This window comes from Zootermopsis nevadensis, unplaced genomic scaffold (genome assembly GCF_977971745.1).
Source record: "Zootermopsis nevadensis isolate Lab colony 2312 unplaced genomic scaffold, Znev_1.0 Znev_ptg000024l, whole genome shotgun sequence".
NCBI lineage: Eukaryota > Metazoa > Arthropoda > Insecta > Blattodea > Termopsidae > Zootermopsis > Zootermopsis nevadensis.
In genome coordinates this window covers 12,617,486-12,643,522 of record NW_028259156.1, presented here as the reverse complement: position 1 = coordinate 12,643,522, position 26,037 = coordinate 12,617,486, and the positions used below count along the sequence as shown (strand labels likewise).

At 36.6% G+C, this 26,037-nt stretch overlaps 1 protein-coding gene across 23 annotated transcripts in view; it reads left to right on the top strand.

The window, feature by feature from the left end:
* The first annotated feature begins 1,283 nt into the window (after positions 1 to 1,283).
* Positions 1,284 to 26,037, top strand: part of nrm (neuromusculin) — a 590,496-nt gene continuing 565,742 nt past the window's right edge. For 8 of the 23 annotated variants that reach the window (XR_015536928.1, XM_087355265.1, XM_087355266.1 and 5 more), the window contains exon 1: positions 1,291 to 2,017. Coding sequence is in view for 21 of the 23 variants with exons in the window: in XM_087355265.1 (XP_087211391.1) it covers positions 1,939 to 2,017 (79 nt within the window). In the remaining 2 variants the exon portion in view is untranslated. Of the gene's footprint in view, positions 2,018 to 26,037 lie in introns of all 23 variants that reach the window. The other 15 variants (XM_087355255.1, XM_087355256.1, XM_087355269.1 and 12 more) reach the window with 8 other exon arrangements.

The following is a 26,037-nucleotide window of genomic DNA, read 5'->3' as shown; positions in this document are numbered from 1 at the left end:
TATCTGTATTTAATTCTGTCTAATTTGGTCGAAAAATAATGAGTAGGAAAGATTTTGATGTAAGCGGTCGCGAACTGATTCGTTAATAATTCCGATATTTGATTGGAGAAAATACGAAAGCTACGAAAAATGTGATGCACGATAGTCGGTGACGACGCTAAAATCTGAAATGGACACCGATCTACACTGTAAAATACCATAACCTTGCTTCTCTTCGTAAATTAAGGAAAGAAATAATAATTCATAACTGACCTAAAGGTATTACTGAATTGTCTGAATATATACGCTCACGTTGACCGTAATGTAAAGTAGATTTATTGACTTTCTATATCATCATAAGTTATTCAGTTAAAGTAGAATTAATATGAAGCTACGAGGTGGAGGACATATAAAATTAATGTGGGTTAATAATAAAATTTACTGCCGACAATGAATATGACATTTTACTCGTGTGTGACTGCATTACATTTCTCAGAGTAACTCATAACTTATTCGCTTTATAATCTGTCATACGATGAATTCTGTTCGTTTGTCAGGGTTTCTAATAAAAACCGGTGGAGAGTTTTGCCTATGTGTATAAACTTATGTCACTATGACCATAAAACAAAAAGGGGTAAATTACCCTGTCGACCGCCTTTCCTAAGTATGACATTTGAAATTTCTCCCAGAATTAATGTCACATTTTTCAGACAGGACATTTTCTTTCAATGGACTTCCATTTTAATAATCGTAACCAAATATTTATAAGATAGTCATCCATCTAAAGTCACTATAATGCGTTTAATTGTCTTTTGGAGTTTATCTTTCGTCAAGGTGTCATTAAAATAACCACAAAACCTGGAGGTCCAGGTTTGTGACTAGCTCGACCAGGAGGCCATGAAGATGAAGGTAGAACCAACTTCGAATTTTTCTTACAGCATATCCATGGATACTGGCATTATTATTTAAATTAGTATCGTAATCATCGATATCATTATTATGATTTGAGTAAAAGCTTTTAAACCGAACTGTACACTGCTGTATTATCTTTCTAGAAATAAGTAGTTAATGTCATTAACTGCGACCGGTATTCAACGGAAGCTAGAAGTTGGAAAAGTCGTAAACCACGTAATGCATAACCCGACTGCGCGCAACAACGACGGCACGCAGAAGTCTGCTGTTCGTAGTTCCTAGGAAGCGCAATGGTGAGCGCTAGTGTACTATTCTTGCATTGGTAGCGGTACCAAGCGGGTAAAATTTCAGAGTGAGCTGTGTCCGCGCATGCAGCGGGTAGGTGGAAGTAAGTGCACATGTGCGAAGGAGAAGGTGATACATTTTGGCCTCTGGCGGTAAGTTCAGGCTGGGCCTCAGTCACGCAGCAGCAGTGCAATGTGGTGGTAGGTTGCGAAGGGCTTCTGAGGGCAAATCGGGTCGGAGCGGTGTTGTATCGGTGTTAACACTAATCTGTATCCAGTCTAAGTCACCATTTGTAAGGAATTAATTCGAAATTTATATAGTAGGCTAGATGTTGTTATTGTAGTGTACATTTACAATAAAACGCTGTGCCATATTCGGTTTTAAAGTTGGCGTGTATCGTTGTCATAAATTAACCAAAGATTCTGACGTTATCAAGAAGTAATACGTGTGATTTGTGTGTAATTATACGCGTGTTAAACCAGAGTTAATCTTCATTGCCGCACGAAACTTTCTGACTTCATATCAGACTAATTTATAATTCTGTTTTTTTTTTGTATAATTCGAATGACCAGTGTGTGATTTTGACTCAATAAGGGCCTACGATAAAGGAAAAAAAGAGCAAAGAACAAAGAAGTAACACATTGGTTATAAAGTAATGTTACTGAACTTATGACATGTGCGCGTAATAACTTAACTGAACAGTGTTTTGCGTGATGGACTTAAAATTGATCTACTAGACAGGAAAATATATACGTCGTCAAAATGAAACTGACAGGAAGAAGTTTCCTTGACATCCTGCTCGTGAGCCAACTCATATGTCATCTCTCAACGCTGATACAAGGTAATTATATGAATATCACCAGGCTAGTATACACAAGATATTTGCTCTGGACCAATGTTAAGACACGCCCCTTTTAATCTTACGAGTTTTCGTCGCTCCGAGAAGAAATGTGAACACCACATACGTGATATTCAGATTGGGCTCAGTAATTAAATCAAATTTCGTGTTTGGTATCATTTTAATGTGTTACTAAATAGAGTTTTGTAATTAAAACAGTATTTGTTTTCCTTCTATTTTAAATTTAGAAATAGTACAACTGTCTATTCTACAAAAGCGTAATTAAAAAATCCCATCTCATAAGTGATATTTGCCTATATTTTGTCACTTAATGCTTTCTAATTTTTTACTGTTTGTCGAATTTGAAACACAGTATTGGCATATTGTTTTAGGTCGAAATTCTCTTTTTCAAACGACATTAAGTATTTTGTTACTTGAAACCAGGATTCAAGACGCTCAGTCGTCGCCTCAGGTGACAATGAGGGTAATCGAGTTAGTACGGATTGAAATTTGTTTGCACAGTTCGTTCAGAAGGTGCAGAACTGACCTAGCGCTTTCAGATGGCGCTGATATGTACCACTGATTCCGAAATTAATGTTACTGGATACAAAAATATGTAGCATAGTTTTCCACGCTACTAGTCATAATAAATGGTATCACGTGTGTTGTGATATACGTAATGAAGTAAAAAATAACACCGGAAATGAAACGATTAACCAATTGGGGGGGGGGGGGGGTAGCGAAATAGATTTACAACTATTTCATTGGCGAATACAATATTGTCCAATATATCGCTTTAATTAAGTGCTTATTAGCTAATGTACATTAATTCTAAAGAAACGTGGAAGGTGACGTGCAGTGTAGTTATTTTTATGTGTGACAGTTTTATTTTTATAGAAAGGCTTATTAGTTTGGTACGATATTCCAATTCGACGTAATGCAGGTGTATACTCATATGTACCTGGACCGTAATCGAATATGTTGGGACACGTACGGACATATGTAGATCGATTCGGAGTAAAGGTGTTTTCCAGTTTCGTGCTTACCCACCTCAATTACTGAGCGTTTGTCAAGATGTTGATGTTAGAAACTGCCTGAGATTGATTGAACTATATCGTTAAAATAAACGAATGTTTTGTAATCTTCTTTTATTATCAGAAATAAGACCTTCGACGTTGAAAAATTTTTACGTAACGCCAAGGACTCGTACTTAATAGCATTTTTAAAGAAATATTATCTTATGTAGATCTGCTCCGAATATGGTTCTGACGTTTTATAGTGAATGCACACGTTGAAGTAATTACGTATGATTATACTGGAACGCTGTTTAATTTGTCATATTATTAACTGTCTGTTTACAACAAATTATCACTTTATTTCTTCGTATTAAGATCACATAATTAAAAAAAATCTGCGCGATAATTTGTTGTGCAAAGACGGATAATAATCACTTATAAATATATGTTTATGTTCCATAAGACAATTTACTTATTACATAGTTCTGTTGAATAACTAATCACTTCTGACGAGAAGTCACCCCTGCACAATCTACAGATTCTCGCCCGTTAATTAACCCTTCGTTAGGAAGTTACTGTTACCGAACCACAAAATCCATAATTTATTTACATCCCAGGGCAGTTCGGTTCTAATTATAAAATTATTTTCCTAAGTCGCGTTTATATGTTGTTCTATGATGCATTTTTTCGACTGGTCTGCAGTTTCAATTCAATCAATTTTATTTATTTAAGTGTTTACCAACAGCAAGAAGCCAGTAACAGGCAAACACTGATGATACATACATTAATAATGAAAAATTTTACACGAACAGATTAACTAAACATATACATGTACAGTATTAAATATAACAGTCAAAAGTTTGCCTACAGGTATAATAATTCAATGCAATTCTTTATTTTAACGCGCTGATTCAACAGCTGCAGGACCAAGTTCATAATAATAATACACAGGAATTACATTTTGGCAAGTTCCTTTCTAGGCCAACATGTATGGACCAGGGAAGAAGTGTTTATGTTAGCTTGAACACTCCTAGTCAGATGTGAATTTTACTAAGTCCACAATATACGTTTTAAAAATTTCTGGAGATGAGTTCTCACCAGTGCACGTCATTTGGTAATCTATAATGGTGATCTACGTTTCCTGGGACAAGATTCCGTTCTTATCAAATTGCCCGACAGTTGCAATCACGCAACGTCTTAAAACTTGGTCGCGTCCCTGTGACGGGTCCACAAATTAACGTAACTTACGTGCAGTATCTTAGTGTTAACTGCGCAGAGTGAGATGGAATAAACACAAAGTTATAATTACCGCTACTCATCATCTGACTTTTACTGACGGTCGCTGGGGAAGTGGCGCTGAATAGCTTCTTAAGGTCAAAGTTCCAGGTGGGGTGCGAAGCGGGCTGAGAAACCTGAGCTGTAAAAAAGTATTGCGGATAAATCTTACGATTAAATTGTTAGAATTTTGAGACTGACTTTTGTCAGCTGTTTAGCTTATAAATATTTTCACGCTGCTTTAGGTAACCGACCACACACAGGAGTGTATAAATACAATAGTGGACATTGTACATTGTTTTAGTGTATTTAGTATACACGACGTTTTGGAACATGGCCCTGTCCCCGTCTTCAGTTGATTTCTTGTCATTAAACCGACGATTTCTTCCGTATTTTTAGTGATACAGATAGAGATCGAACTCTAGAACTTTCGAATATGAGGATAGTACGCTAACCACTAGCATTAATTTAGTATTAGTAAAAACAGTAAGTAAAAACAAATAATAAGAGTGAAAAAGTAGGAAATAATATAATAATTTGAGTACAGCTTATTTTAAGAAAATCCCGGGGGAAGAATAAGTACTTCGCCAGAAAGAAATGATTGCAGTGGTAATGAAATAGATTTGAATAGATTTTATTTTATTCGCGTGAGTGTGGATCCCTATTCACACTGGAGCAATCCACTGACAAGAATAAATATGTAATACGCACAGCGTCTTTCATTATGTATAAGATTTTATGCAGACTTGAAAACGACGCTTTCTTCTGGAAACAACATTGTTATCGATTAAAAGAGACGAGTCTTGAGGACAGCGCTGTTCACTTTGAAGCACGACGTGAAGTTTCACTGCAAAATTTAAACTGGAATGTTTTATGCACTCCAGTCCGAATGGACTGATTTAACCAAACAGAACAGTGTATATCGTTCAGCCTTGTAGAGTAAAGCCGCTGTCTGGAACAAACGAGAAGCATCAGACATCGCGACAGAGTCTAGTATAAATTTGATTTTTAGTTGTTCTTTTAATTCATCGTGACCAATTTTGGTGCAGGATGTAATAATTGAGGCGAGTGACATTGCTCTTTACTACGCAATAGGACACTTCACTGCTCACGGTGAGAAAAATTAAGCTTGTGTTTGCCGGAGGATAAATCTTTTGACAAGTTGATAAGAATCTGTGGCGTTTCACAAAGTATGCATACGAGTAGTAAGAAAGGTCTCATTGTTTTCCCTGATATTAAGGGTGAGGACCTATCGTATCTCACCGCTGAGGCTGGGTTTGTGTGCAGGGCAGTCAATGTAAGATTGCGAATGGCAGTGGATTGGGACAGCTTTCTCTTCGAGCCCTTCGGGTTTCTCCTCTTAATACCTTTACCACATTGCTCCGCATCTGGGGACTCGAACGTGGATCCGTTAGCGGCCGCAGTTTTATACAGACATAATTTACCCCCTTACCAACAGTAACAAAATTAACAAGGGCAAAGTCCACAATAATTTCTCAAAAAATTAATAGTCTCCGCTGAATATAAAAGCTATGATAAAACTAAAGCCATCCAAACATTTTAATATTGTCATCTGTTTCGTTACGTAACTAGCAAGTAGTTAAGTGTCTAATTAACATTTCTGAAGAAGCTTATTGTCGCACATTTAGTTACGTGTGTCCCGTTTTGAGCATTAAATCACCTAACCAGGCAAAATGATTAGAATCGAAACACGCAGGACTCTTAAACACTTTATTCCCCTCTCATATGGAAGTTCTAAGGCCTCCTTGCGTTCAAGTACCTAACCTTGAAGGTTGTTGCTAGATTGAGAGATCAGCTACGCGTTTCGGCCTATTTAACCCCCGAAGAATTAGCGCAGGTTGTAGTTGTGTGGGAAGGAGACTGGTTGTTCTCAGAACCGTTCTGTAGGCGGTAGAGAAAACAAAGTTCCCGTGCTACACGGGAATTGAATTTCGTCATCCAGTCCTCAGTCTGTCACTTTACGGGAAAATAATTCTTCTAAGATAATTACATTTGAAGAGAGTTCCGGTGAGAATTGCATTCTTTCGAGGAAATAAACATTATTTGTATGTCTGTGAATACGATTTATTGGGTGGGATAAGTTCCATGAACGAAGTGTGGGAAGATTCTCCAGTTATATTAATTTTAGCTTCTTTTTTAAAATCATTACTTTGATGACATTGAAGAATTATTTAAGGGCGAATAAGGATAGTAGTAAAATGTACGAATACTTCAGTTACTGCCGTGATTTTATCCAGGGGGAGAGAGAGAGAGAGAGAGAGAATAGGGCGAACGCACGCTCGTTTGCCAACCATTTCCAAGTGGGGCAACGGAAATAGGGCTCTCCCCGAGTTTGAAAGAAGTAATAATACCGTAAATAGTCCCGATGCGCGTATTACTTTCTCTCATTCATACATTCGGTCAGATTATGTTTTTTAAAATGGATTAAAATCGTCGTATATTCGTCTTCATATACTCATGTCCTCACGCACTTTTTTTTTTAGAGAGAACGATCTGTAATCGGTGCAGTTCATAATTCCACTCCTGCGTTTTCGTTTTGTACTGAAGCCCACACGTTGTTCCAGAGCATTCCGTCCTCAACGGCAGGATTATTTCTAAAGGCTAACATGGACTTCACGTTTTGGGGATAAATTGCCTTTGTCAAACGCATTTATGAGCGTCGGACCTTCCTGACGAACTAGGCGCCACAGCTATGAAAATAATTATTCAGGAATATCATTGATTTCATACAAGAACCACATGCAGAGATAAAATTTTAAGCAGTTTCTGTATTTGACTGCTCCTGTATAGTAGGATGTGTTTAGTAGCTGGTATCAGGGTAGTTGGGCATATGGATACGATTTTCCTTAGGCCCCCCCAACAAGTACCGGAACAGTAATTAAAATTAGGCCACGAATTAACATAAAATTAAGCTTATAAGACTTAAGATGTTCCTGCTTCAAGTAACGAAAATGATAGACCTTTTCGTACTTTGTTACAATGACATGTCTCGCCTGGGTTGGAATAATGACGCACGGCGGTCTGCTTGAGGTGCTATTCCAAATTGTTTCTCGGATAGATTAACATTTCGATTATAGCCAGTCTCAGAACTGAGAATCAACCCCTGGACCTCCAGAATACGAAGCAGGAATTGTAATGACTTATCCCTGTGGTTCATTGTGTGAGTTTTGTAGAATAATATTGTACAGTGTTCACATAACGAAATATTATCAATGTTTTGTGAGATGAGCAGGGCGTGTAGCACACATCGGAGGGATGAGAAATACATACAGTCGAAAACTCGAAAAAATAAAAGAAACGAAGGTGTTTTTTGGGAGTGTATACTAAAATGGATGTTAAATAAATTAGATTTGAGTGTGTTGACTGATTTCATGTGGTTGGTATGGAGTTCAGTGCCAGGCTTTGGTGAAGACGGTAGTGATCTTTGGGTTCGATAAAAGTCAGTCATGTTCTTGAGTGGCGAAGTGGCTATTAGAACCTCTAGAAGGTGTCTGCTCCATTTAATTGCTGACTTAATGTTAGGCTGAAATTGGCTGACCAGTCATCCAGGTCTGCCAACAGCTCTGTATGGCTTGTATCTAAGTCAAGCATTGGGTTTAGCTGCTGCATCCTCTTAGCAACTTTTGTGAGTAAAACATTTACTGGGGAACAATGTAGACTTGCTCTGGCTTAAACTGCAAAATTGTTACTACACTTCAAACAAACTGCAGGATATACTTCCGTTGTAATAGAGTGAGGACTTTAAAATAAAGTCTGCTTCTAATTTCAGCTCCGTGGAATGAAATTTTACGTCGCTTATGGAAGAATATGAAGCGGTATGCTTATCGAGTTCGCAGAGTAAAATTAAACCCAGTATATTTTTACTAACTCTTTCTGAGGGTTACAGAAGAAACTATGTTCCAATTGAAACATAGTAGGGGAGGTGCATGATTAAAATTAAAATTCTATTTCAACCATTTTAATATCAGAAAACAGCATTAAAATTCATCGTTCCGAATGAAACGTATTACGTTTTGTAAGGTTATAGTGTTTGTGAAGGACCTTGTATCTTTTGTAGTTTTCAATTAAAAAGAGAAAAGAGTCCGAAGTTCAGTTTCACAGTATTTATTTTTTCCTAAATATAGTTTGTGCAGGAGGACACTGAAAGATAGCAAACTTGTTGCCATGACAAATTAATTTCTTCAAATTATGACTTTCTGCTTTATCTCGCTGTGTTAAAACAAATTTATTTTAACTCAAATGTTTCCCTCACTGATGTAGTCTGAGACATAGCATGAAAATGCACTCGTTCTAGTCTTAGGTACTTGTGTTCCTATGATGGTGTGTACCTCACAGAATTAAGAATGAAAACCTACTCAAGCATGTCAATTTTACACACTCCTTTAGACCAGTCGGTCGGTACAGAGTTAATGGTAATGTCACATGTTCAATTTGAATTAGAATTATTGTATAGTGACAAGGACGATGTTCACTCCTGCCAAGTTAATCAGCACTTTGGATATTTGTGAGGTCAGTATGGGAGTGAGTCTAATACGACAGCTGAATGCTTGATTGTGATGTGTCCTGATTCTTTGCTGCTAGTACCAAAATTAGGCTGGGTCGCCGCACTGGCGTTTATTCGATTTCGTGCTCTAAGAGTGCTAGTGAATGGACGAGAACCGATCCGTGACCGATCATACCCTACTTGTTAATTATCGAGCAGATTCTAACCCAGACCTTATTATTTGTATCTACTGAGACTTTAAGTGGTCATAGTGGTATTATTCAGTCTTTCAATGCAGATGACGATATACTGTCTTAACATATGCCACGACAACTTCCTGTCAGACCATACTACGTTCATAATTTAATCACTGTCCTCCTCTACAGAATCTGAGGAGCTGACACAGCGTTGCAATATAATCGCATAACCAATTACCTTGTTAAGTTTAATATCTCTGGCAGCTTGCTGGTCTATGTTATGAAACACAATATCTTAAAAATGATTGTAATATGACACTATCACATTCATTGACAAATTAAAAGCGAATTCAGTCATCAGAATATTTCATGCCATTGAGAATCGTTTGTCTCCCGTTTACAATATAAAAGCATGACCACACATCTAACTTTAAACTGATATTAAGAAAGCGTGGAGCTTTGACTTTATTCCTCCCAGTAAGTCATCGTGCCGTCGTATTTTAACACAGGAACAAGATTACCTATTGTAATATGAAACAGTTTTAAGGTCCCGAATACATATCAAACAATATCCTAAAATCATTTTATAATTACATAACGTTTCAAAGAATAAATCTCTCTGGGCATATTTCTGAAAATACATAGCAACCGAATATTACGAACTTGTAATCAACCTCAAGAAAACAAATCTAAACTATTTTTAAACCAAATTTAAACCATTTTGATTAAATGAATTAATTTCCCTGTTGCCACTGATGATGATCTCTTGAGGTTGAAACGCGTATGGCACTAGTGTCTTTTTTATAGTGTTAATAGTTTGTTTGTTTGCTTGTTTTATATTCTAATACACTACACGGTATGCAAAGTTTTAAGATTGTAATCAAAGGTATCGTAGGAACGGTGGCGAGTCACATAGCCTGTCTGTAGGTGTACGGTAGTTGTACAACTATTCAACTTCCATCAGACCCCTACGACCCTTCATTTTTAGCCACTCATCCCCGACATGTGATCCATTTCGGGTGGAGTGAGATGACTGGCTTTTTGACATTATGCCCAGAATCAGTTGAAAAATCTTCATCCCCTGCCACACTTCTAAACATGCAACCTCTCACAAAACATAATTCCGTGTACCTCCCCCACACTCTACCTCTTTCCACTTCACTCCGTTCACAATTGAATCGACAAGCGAGGGCCGGAGAACACAAAATAGCCCTGAGCCACTAGAGGAGACGAGACGAGACGAGACGACCCGAGGTCTCTCCTCTCGGTGTGCAAGCATTTGTGTGTGTGAGCGTCCATCCAATGGGAAGCCCTCTTCTACTTCAAATGAATGGAGGCTCTGTGGGATGGTTTTAAAGGTGAGCGTTTGAAACTTTGTGTGATGACGTTTTTCACCACCCTTCATACTTGATATTCAGCAGTGCCCTTTACCCTACAGAGATATTTAAACAGCCACAACAGCTGGATCTGCACCCTGTTAAAATTCCATAAAGTTTTGCCGGATTCGCCATTATTATCTTCCGTTAGATTCGTTCAGCTTTTAAGTCGTTTGTAGACCGATTAACATTCTCCGTGTCATTATTTGTTTGTGCATATTATGTATTTAACCTGTCATTTAATACTTATTGAAGGAATAGAAGTAACTAAATATCTTTATTGTACAGCGTTTTCCTAAATATCTGACAGTTATTTATGTTAAATTACATGCGTTTATAAATGTTGAAGTTTGAACATCGCGTAAACAAAATTGTCATATTAACCGGTCTTGAGCCATTTAAGTACAGTTCATAACTCAATATCTACTAAATAAATTCTACGATAATCCTTTAAATTAGGTCATGGTTGCTTTTTCTACAATGTTATGATTTACAATTACCCTTCCATGCGACAATATATTCAGTTGAGAAAGCGCCGTATAAAATCGGAACGACTCGAGTAATTACGGGCATTACATGAGGATGTAGCTTATTGACCTGCGAGTAAGTCAGTTATTCAGTAGGAACTTCTTTCTGCCCGAATGAACTGAAGTTTTAGGTTCATCGACTGTCAGCGGTCGGTGTCTTGACGGGTTAGTGAATCGGGTAGAGTGATCAGTCTATCGCAGTCGACGAGAACATTGAAATGGCGGATGGTTCTCTGGAAATGGAAGATAGAAACAGCAGTTATTTCTTTGACAAAGCGTTGCTTTGCTATTTGTCTGAATAGATAGGCAGTACTGACTCGAACCAACTCTCTCTTGAATTAGCTGTTGAGTCTGTACAGTGTGATGACATAAAAACATTATATCTGCGCTAAAACAAATTTGTGAACTATGGAAATAGTCTTCAGTGAGAAAATTAAGTTCGCTATAGGCTTAAATGTTTAAATATATCTAATTTAAAATGAATTGAGTTAATGAAAAAAATATTTGGCGTCTTTAGCTAATCGGATTCCTGGCCAATCAAGGAAAACAGAGATTACATAATCTGGACGATACCGTCATTAGTAGTGAGTATTGTCCCCACGAGGCACCGCTGTGCTATTCGATTAAGTAATTGACGCCTATTGTAATGGGACAAAGGTGTTCTGGCCTGCTATTAGCATGTGTGAGGATAATGCTAAATCATTTACAGACATAATCACTGACTCAGCAGACACGAATTGTTATTCGATATCAGAAATACTCGTACTCATCAGTTCTGAAGTAGGCATGCTCTTATTAATGTGTACGATGTGTTAAACGTTGATACGTTTTTATTGTTTATGTCGGTCTTTAGAAATTTATGCAGGAATTGTATAATTGGAAACAAATTCTAATAAACAGTGTGTTTAATAAATTATTCTGACATATCATTTCATTTCAGTTCATTTTTAAGCGTATGTTGCATAACTCATAACATTCAAGCTACCGTACGTTATGTGGTTATGCTAGAAAGATAAAGACACAGAAAATGTAACGTATTGAATTCTGATTAGAAATTTAACTCGAAAAGTTTGAAGTTTCCTGGCCGTTTAATGCATTTTAAACTGTTCGTACATGATAGGTTCTGCCTTTGTATTAACATCTTCATAAGAGCGTTAAGTCTAAAGTTGAATATGCATGATTACAGGGAATTATCTCTGTAACTTTTGTGGTCGTGTGAAATGATATAAAATAACGTAACTGGTCAGTGTAAGTACTAATCTGTTTGTCATTGTTTTCGCCATTTGACAGCGGGCCTTAGTAGTTATGGTCCAAGGGTTTGCTTTAAAAACGTGATGTCTTATATGCATTCTGCTGGCTTTACTCTATCATTACACGACATGTATAACGACAATATGGCGACTTGTCATTCAGCCCCGTTTCACTCTCGAGTGTATAAAAATTCTCAAATCTGTTTGCATGTTTATTGTGAAAGTGATGGGTAATAATTAGAACTTGCGACTTTCGGGTTGGATACCATTGCATTGGAAAATACAAAATTGATTACAACGCGGTTTACTTTACCCATGAAACCGAGTAAATGTAATTAAAGAAACAAATTCAATTTACTTTTCATCACAGCAGGAAACTTCGTATTGCACGAATAAATATATTTCACGAGGTATTCAAAATTACTTTCATTTTGCATGATGTGGTTTGAGTTTGTTTGTATTGATGCGGTTAATCAAGCGTTAAAATACAGAGTCTAAGTTTAAGGGTAATTTCCGAATTAAACTCTTGCAGAAAACAAATTTCGTTATTATGTTGTGCAGTGATGCTGGACTTCACGGCGAACTGCCATGCTCAACTAGATTGCAGATGAAGATGATGATAATGTTTATAATACTGTTTATGGTCTGGTTTTGCCTTATATTTGACAAGTATTTGGCAGATGTTTGCTTTTCAGAATTCATTCGTTCATAACGCGGGTTGAGACTGAAAAGAAGGATAACGAACGAATTCCTCAAGGCTCGTCCTTTCATCTCCCTGTGATTGTCGTGCAGCCTCGGCGACGAACGGAAAGGCGTCGTGGAGAGAACCTCGCGAAAGTGGGAAATCACGTCTATTAGCGCGATGGTTCCACTCCCTTTGTTGTCTTGTTTCAAAAAATGAAGGGGATATAATTATATATATATATATATATATATATAGTCAGAAAGAGGCAGTTCGACTGTAATAATTTAGTGATGTTTACTCCTGCCTTCATTACAGATTCCATTGGATATAAAGCTAACTTTTGTTTTCTACTACATAACTCAGTTCCTTTGTACTTGTACACAAATATGTACGAAGTTGTCGCAAAGTTACTGGAGATACAGGTTTAGTATTCTTATCAAAATCGGTAGGTGATTAGTGCAATCCCTTGCTTGGCTACTTTCATGGTCTTGTATGTTATACTTCTGGGATTCTCGCCTGAAGGGAATCTAAATACATTTGAAAATGTTGGTAATATTTTCAAACAGTGAAACAGAAAACAATAATTTGAAATAAATTCGAAATATCCGTACAGATGCTAAATTAGTAAGAATAGGCCTCTGTCTCGTTCGGCTCAGTGTGCCAGTTCACATGGTGGTTTGTTAGTTGCGTCTTTAAACGTAGAATTAGGCGTAAATAGACCACGCAGTTCACGCAGTCGCTTTGTGCCTGTGCTACAGTCTATAGCAGTCTATAGAGTAATTATTTTAGAAAAGTTTGAAACAAATAAAATACACTAATTGAACCCATTATGTTTTGTTTCTACCGAAAATTCGCGTGGCTGCCATTTTGACTTATTATTGATACGTACAGAAATGAAATTTACCTCAGAGACAATTTTTAATAAAACACAAATAGTTATGAAAGTGATAGACGAACAACCAAAATATAGAGCCGTAAACCTTATTTCCCTAATGAAAGAGGATAGAAGGCTGAATGAATTTATATTAATATGTAAATGCACGTTGGCTTACAACTCTTCCATTTCTCTTCTGTTATTAGAGACAGAAATAGTTTGCATTGTGTATACACAAAAACCAGCACTTTCAGAATTTAAAATTTATAGTAAATAATATATAAATGAATACAAGCGAGATTGTGAGGAGGAGAAAATATTACAAATATATATTAATTTTATTCTTTTTTAAATCGGTGTACTGGCAATAGAAAGCCACGTCATTTTTATAGTTACCCCTTTTCTGTAACTCGATATAAAATATGGTCGATATTAATGTGCGGAGGATATCTGTTAAAATGTTGCGTTGCGTGTGTTCCGGAATATGAATGTACATCCGAATTTTAATTTTCGAATAAAACCTGTTTAACTTACACAAACGATCTGGGTCTCGATAGAGCAATTCAGTTTCGTTTTACTGTAGGCATGTGCTTGTCTGTGGGTGAGAGATGTTTATTCCAGAATTGTTTATATTTACGTATTCGGAGACTCTATACCTGAGAGAGGATTTTACATTTATTGTCGTTTACCACCGAAAATTGCCTTGCTGCACACGTAGGGATGTTGCATGGACCCAAAACAGAGTAGCCTATGATACACATATATACGAATAATAAACCAACCAGATTCTCATGAGTCGCGTTACGAGAACGAATTACAGAATCTCGTTTGTGTACGTGGTAAACTGTTTGGTGTGAACTCACTCATATTTCTGGGGAATGGGAAATTTAAGATTGAAAAAAAAACCTCCACACGAATCCTGCATTATAAGGGTGGTTACTGACTAATGTCACTTTACATCTGCAGTACAAAGAAACATCACATTTATTAATATTTCCTAATATGAACCCAGATTTATCTTAAGTACTATTTTTAAGGATAAAATTTTAATGTCTACAGTATAACATTGGATATGAATAGGATTTTGTTTTGAAAGAAGTTTATGAATGTGTATGTTAGTGATGTAAATAGTAGACTCAGTCCTCCTCTGCAGAAATTGTAAACACATAAAGAACATATTTACCAGCGATTTAATCTTGCTGGTGTCTTAAGATCCTAAAATCATAAACCTTAAAAATCAACGTGTTTCGAGTAATGGACGTTTCGACGTCTCCTGGTAAAAATGGTAGAGTACACACACGGATCATAGATTGGGAACAATTCGGTCTATCGGATCCAACAGAATAGGTATATACTTCGTCTTTTTTTTACCTGAAGACGAACAAGTACCATATTTTAAAACATTTTGGTATTTTTAGGGGGTTAAGTTACTTAATACTTAAAACGCAAACGATGAATGAACTTCAAAAGAAACAACGTAGTAATACAAGAGCTTTTCCAAAGAAACACGGAAAAGAAATACTAGCCACTTCTCTATATACTCCTTCTATAATTTGCACAAGCGCTTTATAAATTTATATTCTGTTAAATTTACTAATTAAAATTAGGAACGATAGATTATTTTTGAAACCATTTTGGATCATTATTACAAATTTTACTTGGAATTCCGAAATTGATAAAGATAATGTGAGATACCTGACTTTTCTGTTATTTGTAGTTCCCTCCACCAGATACATGGTTAATAATTCTGGTCAAGTTCGAATGCATTAACCAGATCTAAAACATTTTAAAAATATCTGCTATTTCTTCTAGTGTTGTTAAAATTTTGTTTTTCATTGGATACAAATTAGTTATGAAGCTTGCTTCAAAACATTGCAACGTATATTATTTTATTTGTGTACCATCATTATTGGTCAAACTTCTCATAATTACTTTGTATCATGTAAATATAAGTACTTGTTGAAATGTAATTCCCCATTTAAAAAACAAACTAAATTTCACAGTTTCCTACACCTTAATGTAAATTGTAAACACAGAAGCCTCTATGCGGAAAACACTGCACGCTCACAAGCCTTTGTAATGATATATTGTCGTATGACACGAAATCAAATTGCGTATATTTATTCATAGTTCATATAAACTTATAAGTATAGTTAAAACGTGTTAAGTTAATTTTGTAATAACATTTGTGCTTGAAAACATTTGCCTAATACACTTTCTATTCAAAACAACGTAACAAAGGAATTATTTATCGTCATTGTCCGTTTATTTTCATTTAGAATACAGTATCAGGAATGTCCAAGAAAATCAGGAGGAAGTGGAATCGAATGGGAAATATCAGCATTTGGTCTATGCCTATGATGCTAATTGAGAACATGATCACAATTAAGATCAGAATCTGCGTGAAATTCTAATAAGGAGGTGAAGAAAAAACTAAGGATATTTTGGCCCTCAATTACAGCAATAATTAAGAATAGCATTAATTCGGGGAATACTTGCTACCACCCGTTTCGGAATAATTTCTTTTCCTGCCTGTCGTCTATAAACGTATTCCTCGTTCTACGTTTCCAATGTTAAGGCCTCCCCGTCATGTTCTGAGATTCGCAACTGGTCGGACAATCATTCGTCGTCTTCGAATCTGAAGATGTCTGGCTTCTAGGTTGTTTCACAAGTCCTTATTACCTCCGTCATCAGGTCGGTGATTGCCCTTATGATGGAAACAACTAGTACCTCTAAAACGTCGGTAAGCGTGTACCAAACTACACGGCGCAATGACCCAGAAGACAGCCTTCTTCCTACTCGCCACTACTTCCACCCACTAAAGAGCACATCTTTATTAAGTGACGATGTCAGTTCTCACTGAATAACCTTTCAAGCTGAAGTTACAACTCTCTTACCGGTATGCAGTGTAATATACTTCAGTTGTATTGTACTCTGAGGCATCCGTCTTTATCGGTTTAGTTTGTAATCTCACTTAATCCAGTAGAGATGTTCTAGTCGACAAGTTCTTAATATTACTTCCATTTAATTAGATCAGCCTGTATACATTGTAATAACAGTAATAATGACCATTAACGCGTTGATTACAGTGCAGAGAATTGCTCGCAAACATTTGAACTTAACTCTTGTCTATGATTCCACCCACTGCAATTACCGTATGATGCAGGGCGACAGCCCCTCTCGCTACACCGTGGCGTTAAATTGTTCTCTCTCCTCGCCAATGCGTGGTCATTATCCCTGGTTACTGGAGGATCATAGAACTTCCTCTCTTTACACCTCCCCAGTTTCTCTACCCAGCGCTGACTACCAACTGTCTGCTACGAATTGCTCTGATGCTTCAGCTTGAATGATTTTAATAAGGAATTATGCTTTCAATTAAAGCACGCGTTTATAACATAATAGTGTACAGAATGATTGTTCCTCTAGAGGCCTCAGATTCTCAGTAGTAAAACTAGTATTCATGCACTAAAGGTGATCAGTCTTGTGAGTACATACCTGAGTTCATACGAAATTGAACCATATCACAAATATGATGTTAAAAATTGTCGTCCCCTGGTGTCCGTGCACAAGTGGACGAGATGCTTAAAAATTGCGAATGCTGACATTGCAAAATTCGTAAAAGGCCATCGGCCATGGGGTCAGCTGACGATGACATTTATTCAATTCGAATTTGTGTGTTAAAAATTTTCCTACAATCTAGGTTCATTATATTGAGAAATTTTTTGGTCTTTTTGTAAGCGTTCCAATTAAATTCAACTTACACAAATATTAAAGCTTTCTCTCGTTTCATCTATGTACGAAGATGTTCTGTTCTCTAGCGAACCAGTATGATGTGTTAAAGAGTTTATTTTCTTGCAAAAATACTTATTTTTCCAGCACTTAGTAATGATTTTGTTACAACGTACTTAGTTTTACGCATGGAATATTATTGGTTTATTGCGCTTATATTTCGCATTCCTTTTTGTTAACAGGAATATGTGATTTATCTAGTTTACGCTTTATAAAGTTCTGTCAGTACGAAAATGGAATGGACAAAACTTCATGTTATTCCGGGAAGAGGAATCAACCACATTTGAAACGAAGCTTTGGATTCAGCGAAATGTGACATGTAGTATCAGTTAGCTGCCTAGTTTAGCTGAATCAGAACGTAGCGCATAGGAAGCAGATGAAATGTATAATTGGAACAAATAAAATTCGGAGCTGACGTAAAGTAGTTCGTTAAAACTGATACAATTTGGTATTTTATAAGAGAAGGGCTACTGAGTTGTTCTTCATGTGCTCACTGTAGATTTTTTAAATAATTTAAATAAAGAAATTCATAAAGGTAACGTCACCTTAAGGTAATTTAGGGGAGGTGACGTGAAAACTGAAAATTACTCGAACGTTGATGTAAATGACTCATTATTTTAATTAATGCGGCGAAGAATATTTACCGAATGCTATCAATATATCTTTATTTGTGTTTTAACATTTTGTAAGACAATATATGGTTTGAGAAACGGTTAATTGTAATCGTATAATAGAGTTCTTGAGCTAATGAAAGACTTGTTATTGCAAGAAAGTAGTAATTAAAGAGTTGTTGACGATTATTTGTTTGTGTACGAAATACACAAAACAGTGTTGAAACGTGACTAAAAAAATACATGAGACAAATTAAACAACCGGGAAGTAGTTAGTACGGGGAAAGCTAATGACAAAAAAAATTAAATAAGCAATCGCTTATGTGTATATAACGGGAGAGAAAATATATAATATTTTGCTTTGGTGCCATTTATTATTTTACATTTCTTGTAAAATAACAACACAACAGAGGGTGGATATTTTTTAGGTATTTAATTGAAAAATTTCATGTCGTGATTGGAAAATTGCAATTTAACTAACTAAACATGCCATTACTTTCACAAATAAGAAATAAATAAAATTTTATTTCCTTATCACAAGTCCTCTTCAGGAGACATTACTGGCTTACTATACTGGAATGTCTAAAGTATAAGTTACTTTGCATTACATACCTTTGCACACATATCGAATTGTTGGGCTCATAATGAACTATTTACGGTACAGATATGTATACATACTTAAAATGAAATTAAAGTTTGCGTATTAGCATTGGCTGTTCCTTATTAAATGCTGTTCTTCCTGTCTTCGTGATTAAATAACGTGGCGCTTAGCAACAAGTATTACATACAAGGATACCAATTCTTCGCAATTATAATACTGTCTCATCCCTATTATTTATAAATTTACAAAACATATAATTTTAATGTAACGGTATAATCTTTATTAATGTTAATTCTGTGACCTTTGATGGTAATGATTACGTGTTCAGAATACATTTTTTCTAGATTTTCATACTATCCACCTCCTGAAGAAGCATTTATGAACAGAATTAAAGGGAACTTACTTAAGCTTTCGACCTTACTGAAAATTCCAACCTCTCTGTTGAGGATATGCGATGTGGTAATATGCAGGGAGATTAGATAAAATTGTTATAAATGTATCAGATCTTGGAGTCTTCATACAGGTTAGCCTATCCTTTGAATGGCTCGTTTAGTTCTATCGTTTGAAATATTTCTCCACTTTTCCTTTGGATTCTAAAATCTGGAAAGCTTTTGATTTGTCACGTGATGTCCCCCGCGATGACGGGTGACTTGGCCGCAGGATTAAAAAATCTTGAATATATGGAGATAAAGCAGATAGAAGCGAAGCAAGGGACGTGGTTCTACACCATAGTGTCATTTGGATTAAAGCATTGTACACCATAATGGCACGTCGCTTGTTCTGAGATATTGGCGCGCGCTGAGATTGAACCGGGAAAGAAAAAGAAAAGATGTCTCAAGAGAGAAATAAAAGATTTGAGAAGGGGAGAGAATTCATTTGCGGTTTTGCGAACTTGCAATAAATTTGGCAGTAGGGTTTCCTTTCTTTTCTTTTCTTTTCTTTCTACATTGCCTTTATCTCATTTCTCCATTTCCCCATTTCCCTTCATTCCGGCCAAAGCCTTCACTTCCATTACAGCTAACCTATGATGTAATTCACATTCTGCCTCATAAAAAGATATTTTCTTCCTTTTTTCTAAAGTCGATCACATGTCGTTATTACCTTTCCTCCCCATTCAATGTTTATTTCTAAAGCTAGGTTATTTTAAACTCTAGAAATATCTCACCAGGCGTGCAAATATGGCAGCACATTGTATCTGGGTGCAGAAACCTTCGTCAGTCAGCCGTACAAGGGCGTTTGGACTACAATTCCAAATAGAAGTGCGGCTAACAAACTGCTGTATTTCAAATGTAAAATTCATCACTTCATGTCATACTACGCATCGTTATATTCTCTATTCTGTTCTGTATTTACACCTCCTGAAATTAAACACTGCTCCATTCCTGCTTTTGTTGAACCGGCATGTATCCGTCGGTAATGTAAGTCGAATCACCGGGTTCATCTCCCAGAAGTCGTAGGGATTATTTATTTGTCATTATAACAATACTTTCTCTGGGCACTATTCACCGGCCTATCCAGTATGTTCAGGATATAAGGCGGTCGAAGCCTAACCACTTACCTCCATCTAACTCGAAGTTTACAATTGTGGATCCATACCCCCATGCCCCCCCCGCGCCGTGGTTATCAGAAACGGATAACTTTGCATTTGATCTTTCGTAATTATCCACTTTGAGCTTGCTCCAGGATTAACTCCCTGGTTTTACCACGGATAATCTACTCGAATTTGGAGTACGTAATGCAAAATTTCATTAATAATAAATATACTTCTTTTTCCGCTTTCACATGTATTCTGTGTGCTATTACAAACCATAGAAATCTCTTTTGTTACCACAGCATTAATGAATAATATAATTACAGAAAGTCGTGTTAGTGAATTCAGTAACATGTTACGTAGATGAAAGGACTGAAGACACTCTCATTACACGGGGTGTTTGCGTACAGAGAGCGACATAATAGTAGTAATTCAATACAATTCAAGAAATGTAATAATAATAAATATACTAGAAAAACCTTTCATCAATATCCAGCGACGCGGAACTTATCAAAATGTATATTGAGTAATAATCGAAAATTAATAATTCCATTTATTCCGCAGCTTATACGCAGTTGTGAAAGGAAGAGAGAATAAAAGGAATAAATAGCGGAAGGAAGCAATAGACTTATTATACTCCATTAACTTAAACCACTGATTACAGGCCTTCTGCAGATGTTGACAGTTGCTAGTCAAATTCTCGCCTCTTCCGAATCTTTGTTGTCGTTATTAAAAGAACCCGTCCTTGGCCCCTGTCGTGAGCCAGATGAGTCCAGTCCACAACATCCATACTGTTCTCCAGTCTGCTGAAATAAGTACAATATGAAATTTTAAAGAAATTTGTAAAAATAGACAAAGTTACTGCCAAAGCTGTTGTGAGTGTAGAAAGCAACATCTTTGCCGTAGTCACGGTCCAGCAAACTTGCAGGCTGACACAGCACTGGGAAGTATCGCTACACACACAGAATAATACAGAGTATCGAGAAAAAAAACGAGAAGATAAAAAAGCTAAGTCAACCGCGTTATTTGATGTCTTCTGAGGAACGTCATTTCAGATTCCGTTGCTTAACTTGGCTGGATTCTGCTATTACATTTCGCTACTTCGATCCTGTATGAGATGTGGACATGAAGTAGCTCATCTAAGCGGTGTTGTGAATGACGTGCTTGACCATGACCCGAATCTGTGTGCTGATTTTTTGTTTGCGAGAGCTGTACAAGAGGGGTTAGTGGGTGGGAGAAAGACTTGCGCCGATGCGGAACAGTTAAAACGAGTTTGGGCCGGAAGTAAATGTCGGAGACAGGTGCCAGAGCTCTTTCTACGGAAAGTTTCACGCACCTGGAGGCTGAATACTAGGCTCCTCACTTCCGATCCTTGCCCCCCACCCCCATCCCATTTTGGCTGTTCACTAATTTCACTCAGCGCTGAACGTGTTCATCTCAGGTAGCTTTTTTTCTCTGCTACTGAAGCCACAAATTATCATTGTAATAGTTCCTTCAGTTGTATGCGCTATGATGACTTACATAATCTCAATTTTCAGAACTTTGATTCTGTAGTGCATACATACGTACTTTCTGGTGGTAGAACCCGAAGTCTGCCGTTGTGTACGATCATGGGTCATTTCCTTTTACCTCCTATCCTCTGAGAATATTTTGGTAAGATCTATCTTAATATTATCTTCCGACCTTATCGATTTTTCAACAGACGTTTCAGTCCAAGGTGTTTTAAATTTGGTGGAAATCTTTCAGTAACTTCACAACGGTTACATACACCACCCTCGCCACAAATATTTTCTCGATACGTCAACTACGGTCACAGGGGAAAACACTTTACAGGAAAAGAAAGTTCATGATATGCTATTTATAATGTTAGATTTTAATAGTTTCTTGTATTTTATTAAATGTTTTACACACATTTCATCTTCTATTCCTCGAATGCTATTAATCCGGTCGTGTATTTTCCCTTCTGTCCTCTTACTCAGTCCATAAATGTTTAATCTTCCTGGGATTTATTAGTTTGGTTGTTTGTGTACACATCTGCCTATTAGAAACAAGCAAAATGAGAAAGAATCATGTACGTTTTACGTCCATGTACGAGGAATATGGAACGTACTCCTCCACTGTGACGCATCATGTACGGAAGATAGCTTAAATTACCTTTTATATCTATTCTGCCTTTTTATGGTCGTGTTCATGATAATTCTGAAAGTGGTAGATCTATTTGAATTTATGTAGGAGACATTTCGTGGTAATAACTCATCCCCTTTTGGATGTGAGATTCCTCGTTATTGAAGCCTAGAAGAAAATTGGATTCTGAGGAAATAAATGATCGTAGTCTACCAGTGTTATCCCAACCGTGGTTTAAAGGCCTATTTCCAATCTTACCCATTTCTCATCCCCTCATGATGCTATGTGTATATAAAATGTTACTTGTATAAAATATATAGAGCCCAATACTACGAAATCGTGCGTGGTCTAGATTTATGGAATGAAGGTGAATTTTCGGTCTCAAACGTACATTTTAACTTGGAATATGACGTTCTTTCATTTCCGGTGTAACGGATTGTGCTGCTTATGCTGCTGTGTGTACGGAAGAGAGTCTTAATTATTTTCTGCTTCTCCGCGTGGTTTTGTTTGAACGATACCAACGCTTTGCTTCTGTTTAACCCTCAAGTTGCCAGCAATAAATTTCACAAACTGTAATACGTTTCCCAACTGGCGATTTTCAGTTCGTAATCATCAGATATGGAAGTAATATAATTCGATTTTTCGGATGCCTGTTTTGTTAACGGGTTGGAAGTACATCATACGTAACTCACAGACAAATCCACTGTTTAGTGGACTAACTCTTCGGTATATTCTTAATACTACTCTTATGATATTATTTCTATTATTAATTGATTTAATCGAACATGGTAATCTAATTATTTAAGTAAATGTTATTCTCATTTGTGATCCATTACTGACTCCTTGTCATATATAACCATTATGTAAACATAATTGTGGTCCAGGAATGAATACACATAACAAAAAATTAGCAACTTAGAAATAACTGTGTGTTATAACTAAATTGTTAATGTTTAATAATTTAAATAGCCTATGTGTCTGGATTTAAAAATGTCAGATACTTATAAAAATCTGCATGACTGGACTTTTGTCTCTGCGAATTGAATTTATTCTGGTGATAGATTCCTTCCCAATCCTGCCCACATTCCCTCTCTTTCTCTCTCAGGCGCATACATTTCCAAACACGGACTAAGATTTCCTGCTGAAGGATTTTCATTAAATTAGGATCGTACTACTGATTTTTAGAAGGAAATTTCGTACATGCATTAACTACACTGGTAAAGGAAAAGATTTCTTATAGCCTGTGAGATGCGTATGTTCGCTTATACTTTGTAGTGACATTTTTATTTTGCCACATTATTCTGTTGCGTCCATAACGGAATTTAAGAAACATCTAGACCTGTATTTAGGTTATTTCTACATGGATGTTTGGTGAGCGTAGTAAGGATAAATAACAATCAGATTGCATTGTGTAATTGCCATATAATTTTAATCGAACGTCTTCGAAATGACGGAGTTACTTCAAACAAAACCACTCTAAGATATTAACCACCAGTCCAATAGTTAGTTTTTTCAGCTTTCTTTGGCTAAAGGTCAGGGTAATGAATAAGTTGGTAATGGCATTGGTTGTGAAAATTCTACGTATCGGACACTTTCGAGGTGGTAATTACAGGCTGTAAATAGGAACCAGACAATCGCTTCGTGGAAGATAAATTTCGAAGAACATGAAACATGCTCAAATGATTCTGTCTATTTGAATTGAGCTAGACAGTTTTTCATGTGTACAATACATTTTTTACTAGAGGCTGCATGGGATTACTGAATCTTGCCGCAACGTTAGCTAATACTTAATGCTTTAACTTGTTCCATATAACGAATTTCCCTCTACCGGCTGTATTCTGAAACCTGCGCCCTCACAAGCTAGCAACGAGATGATATATTCCGTAAAATACATTAAAAATAATCTTTAAGGATTTTATTGTTTCGTAATATTCGTAGTATTTTTCGATGTCCTTTGCCACTGCGCCATGTCCATTCTAGTGATTGTAATATAAGTCGAACTCCAATGAAATACTTTCTTTTAATGTTGCAAGCTGCCAAGAGTGACTATAAATAGTGAGCTGAGAGCATGCAGTCAAAATGGTCGTGCCCCCCTCTTTTTCTGGATTCTGCTGTTCGGTGCCAGCTCATTCAGAAGCGTACATGCGAAATCATTTCACTTGAACCACGTCTTATTTTTTCTATTTCCCAGTCAGTATTTTTATCAATATTTAAAAGTGCGTATACTTATGGCTAGGGGACTAACCAGCTGACTCCATGAATCAAGATCCTTCTTGGGAAGCATTTAGTCGCTTGTGGACACTGGTCATTTCTCGTTTTGTATGGAATCTGATGATTCATTATCTTTTTCGAAAGAGCCTCCTGTGCTAAGCCACATTAATGTAACTCACATCTACAACCCCAATCGTTTTTGAGATAAATTTTATGTCGTCCCGGGTTTACTCACATTTCCAAAGTTTCTTTTCCGCTTAGGTTTTTCCACTAGAATTGTGTAGGGGAGAATGGGGCTAGTTGTTACAAGGGCATGTTGTTATATTTAATTTAAAAATCACTCATTTGCAGTAGCATCTCACGAGTCTCGTATCTATTGCTTCTCCCCTGTGCTCAGTTATACACAAGGTGTGGTACTTATAGCATGTGTATTACGTGAGCTAGGTTGATTTAAGTGTTTTTACCAGTAAAAAGTAAAATTTTTTTCTGACTTTGGTCTCGCTTCCACGACTGCGTCATAAAGGCAAGTTCTTTAAAATTTCCTTATAATTTCTTCAATTAATTGTTAATTGGTATAGTGTATGTAATTAATTGCTTAATAAAGGTCTGAATTGTTCCTTTTGTTTACTAGTACAGTGTGTTGTAACAACTTTCCACTTCACTGTAACAACTAGCACCAAAACGGGGCGCACTGTTACAAAACGTATTCTCTTAAATAAACAAGTTTTGTGATGAAACAAAAATTAATAGGCATTTGAAAAAATGTTATTAATACAGCCGAACAGTAGTAGTACCTGAAGCCATAATTGCTAACTTTGTAAATTTTAATAATAAATATACAAAAATTCGTAATTGAAAATTGTAAGAACTAGCCCCAGTCTCTCCTACGCACTTCTCATTTCTCCCGCTTGGTTTGATCACTTTACTAGAGGGAATAGCACAATTAATGAAGCTAGACATTACGTTTTTTTCTCCAGTTACCTTTGTTCTCCTCAGCGGCATTTTCCTATCCTCCCACGCACGTTTCTGTAGACTCCATCTTAATTTTGTTTACTGTAACGATGTAATTATCAGAATACAAATTGTGAGATTTCAGATTCTGTTGGTGGCGAGTATGAAGATTTCTGTCTTCTGGGTTGTTGCGCCGTGTATTCTGGTAGAAGTCTGGTAGAGGTCCTTGCTGCCTCCATCATGAGAGAGCAACGACTCAGAATACAAACATCTTCGGAAAATGAATTGTTAACATTTATTGATATGTAATTTTGTTTGTCGCTAATCACTGAAGGCCGTTCGTTGAGCGGTCAGTTAGTCAACTGTTATGAACCTGTAACAGGGCGCTGCTTTTAAAATACAGGCTGCTGTTGAAGGAACTCCCCCTTCATCAAACCTTTCAATTCTCCGATAGTGTAAACCCTTTTCTCTTGGATAGCGAAAAAGAGGTTGGGGTTGTTG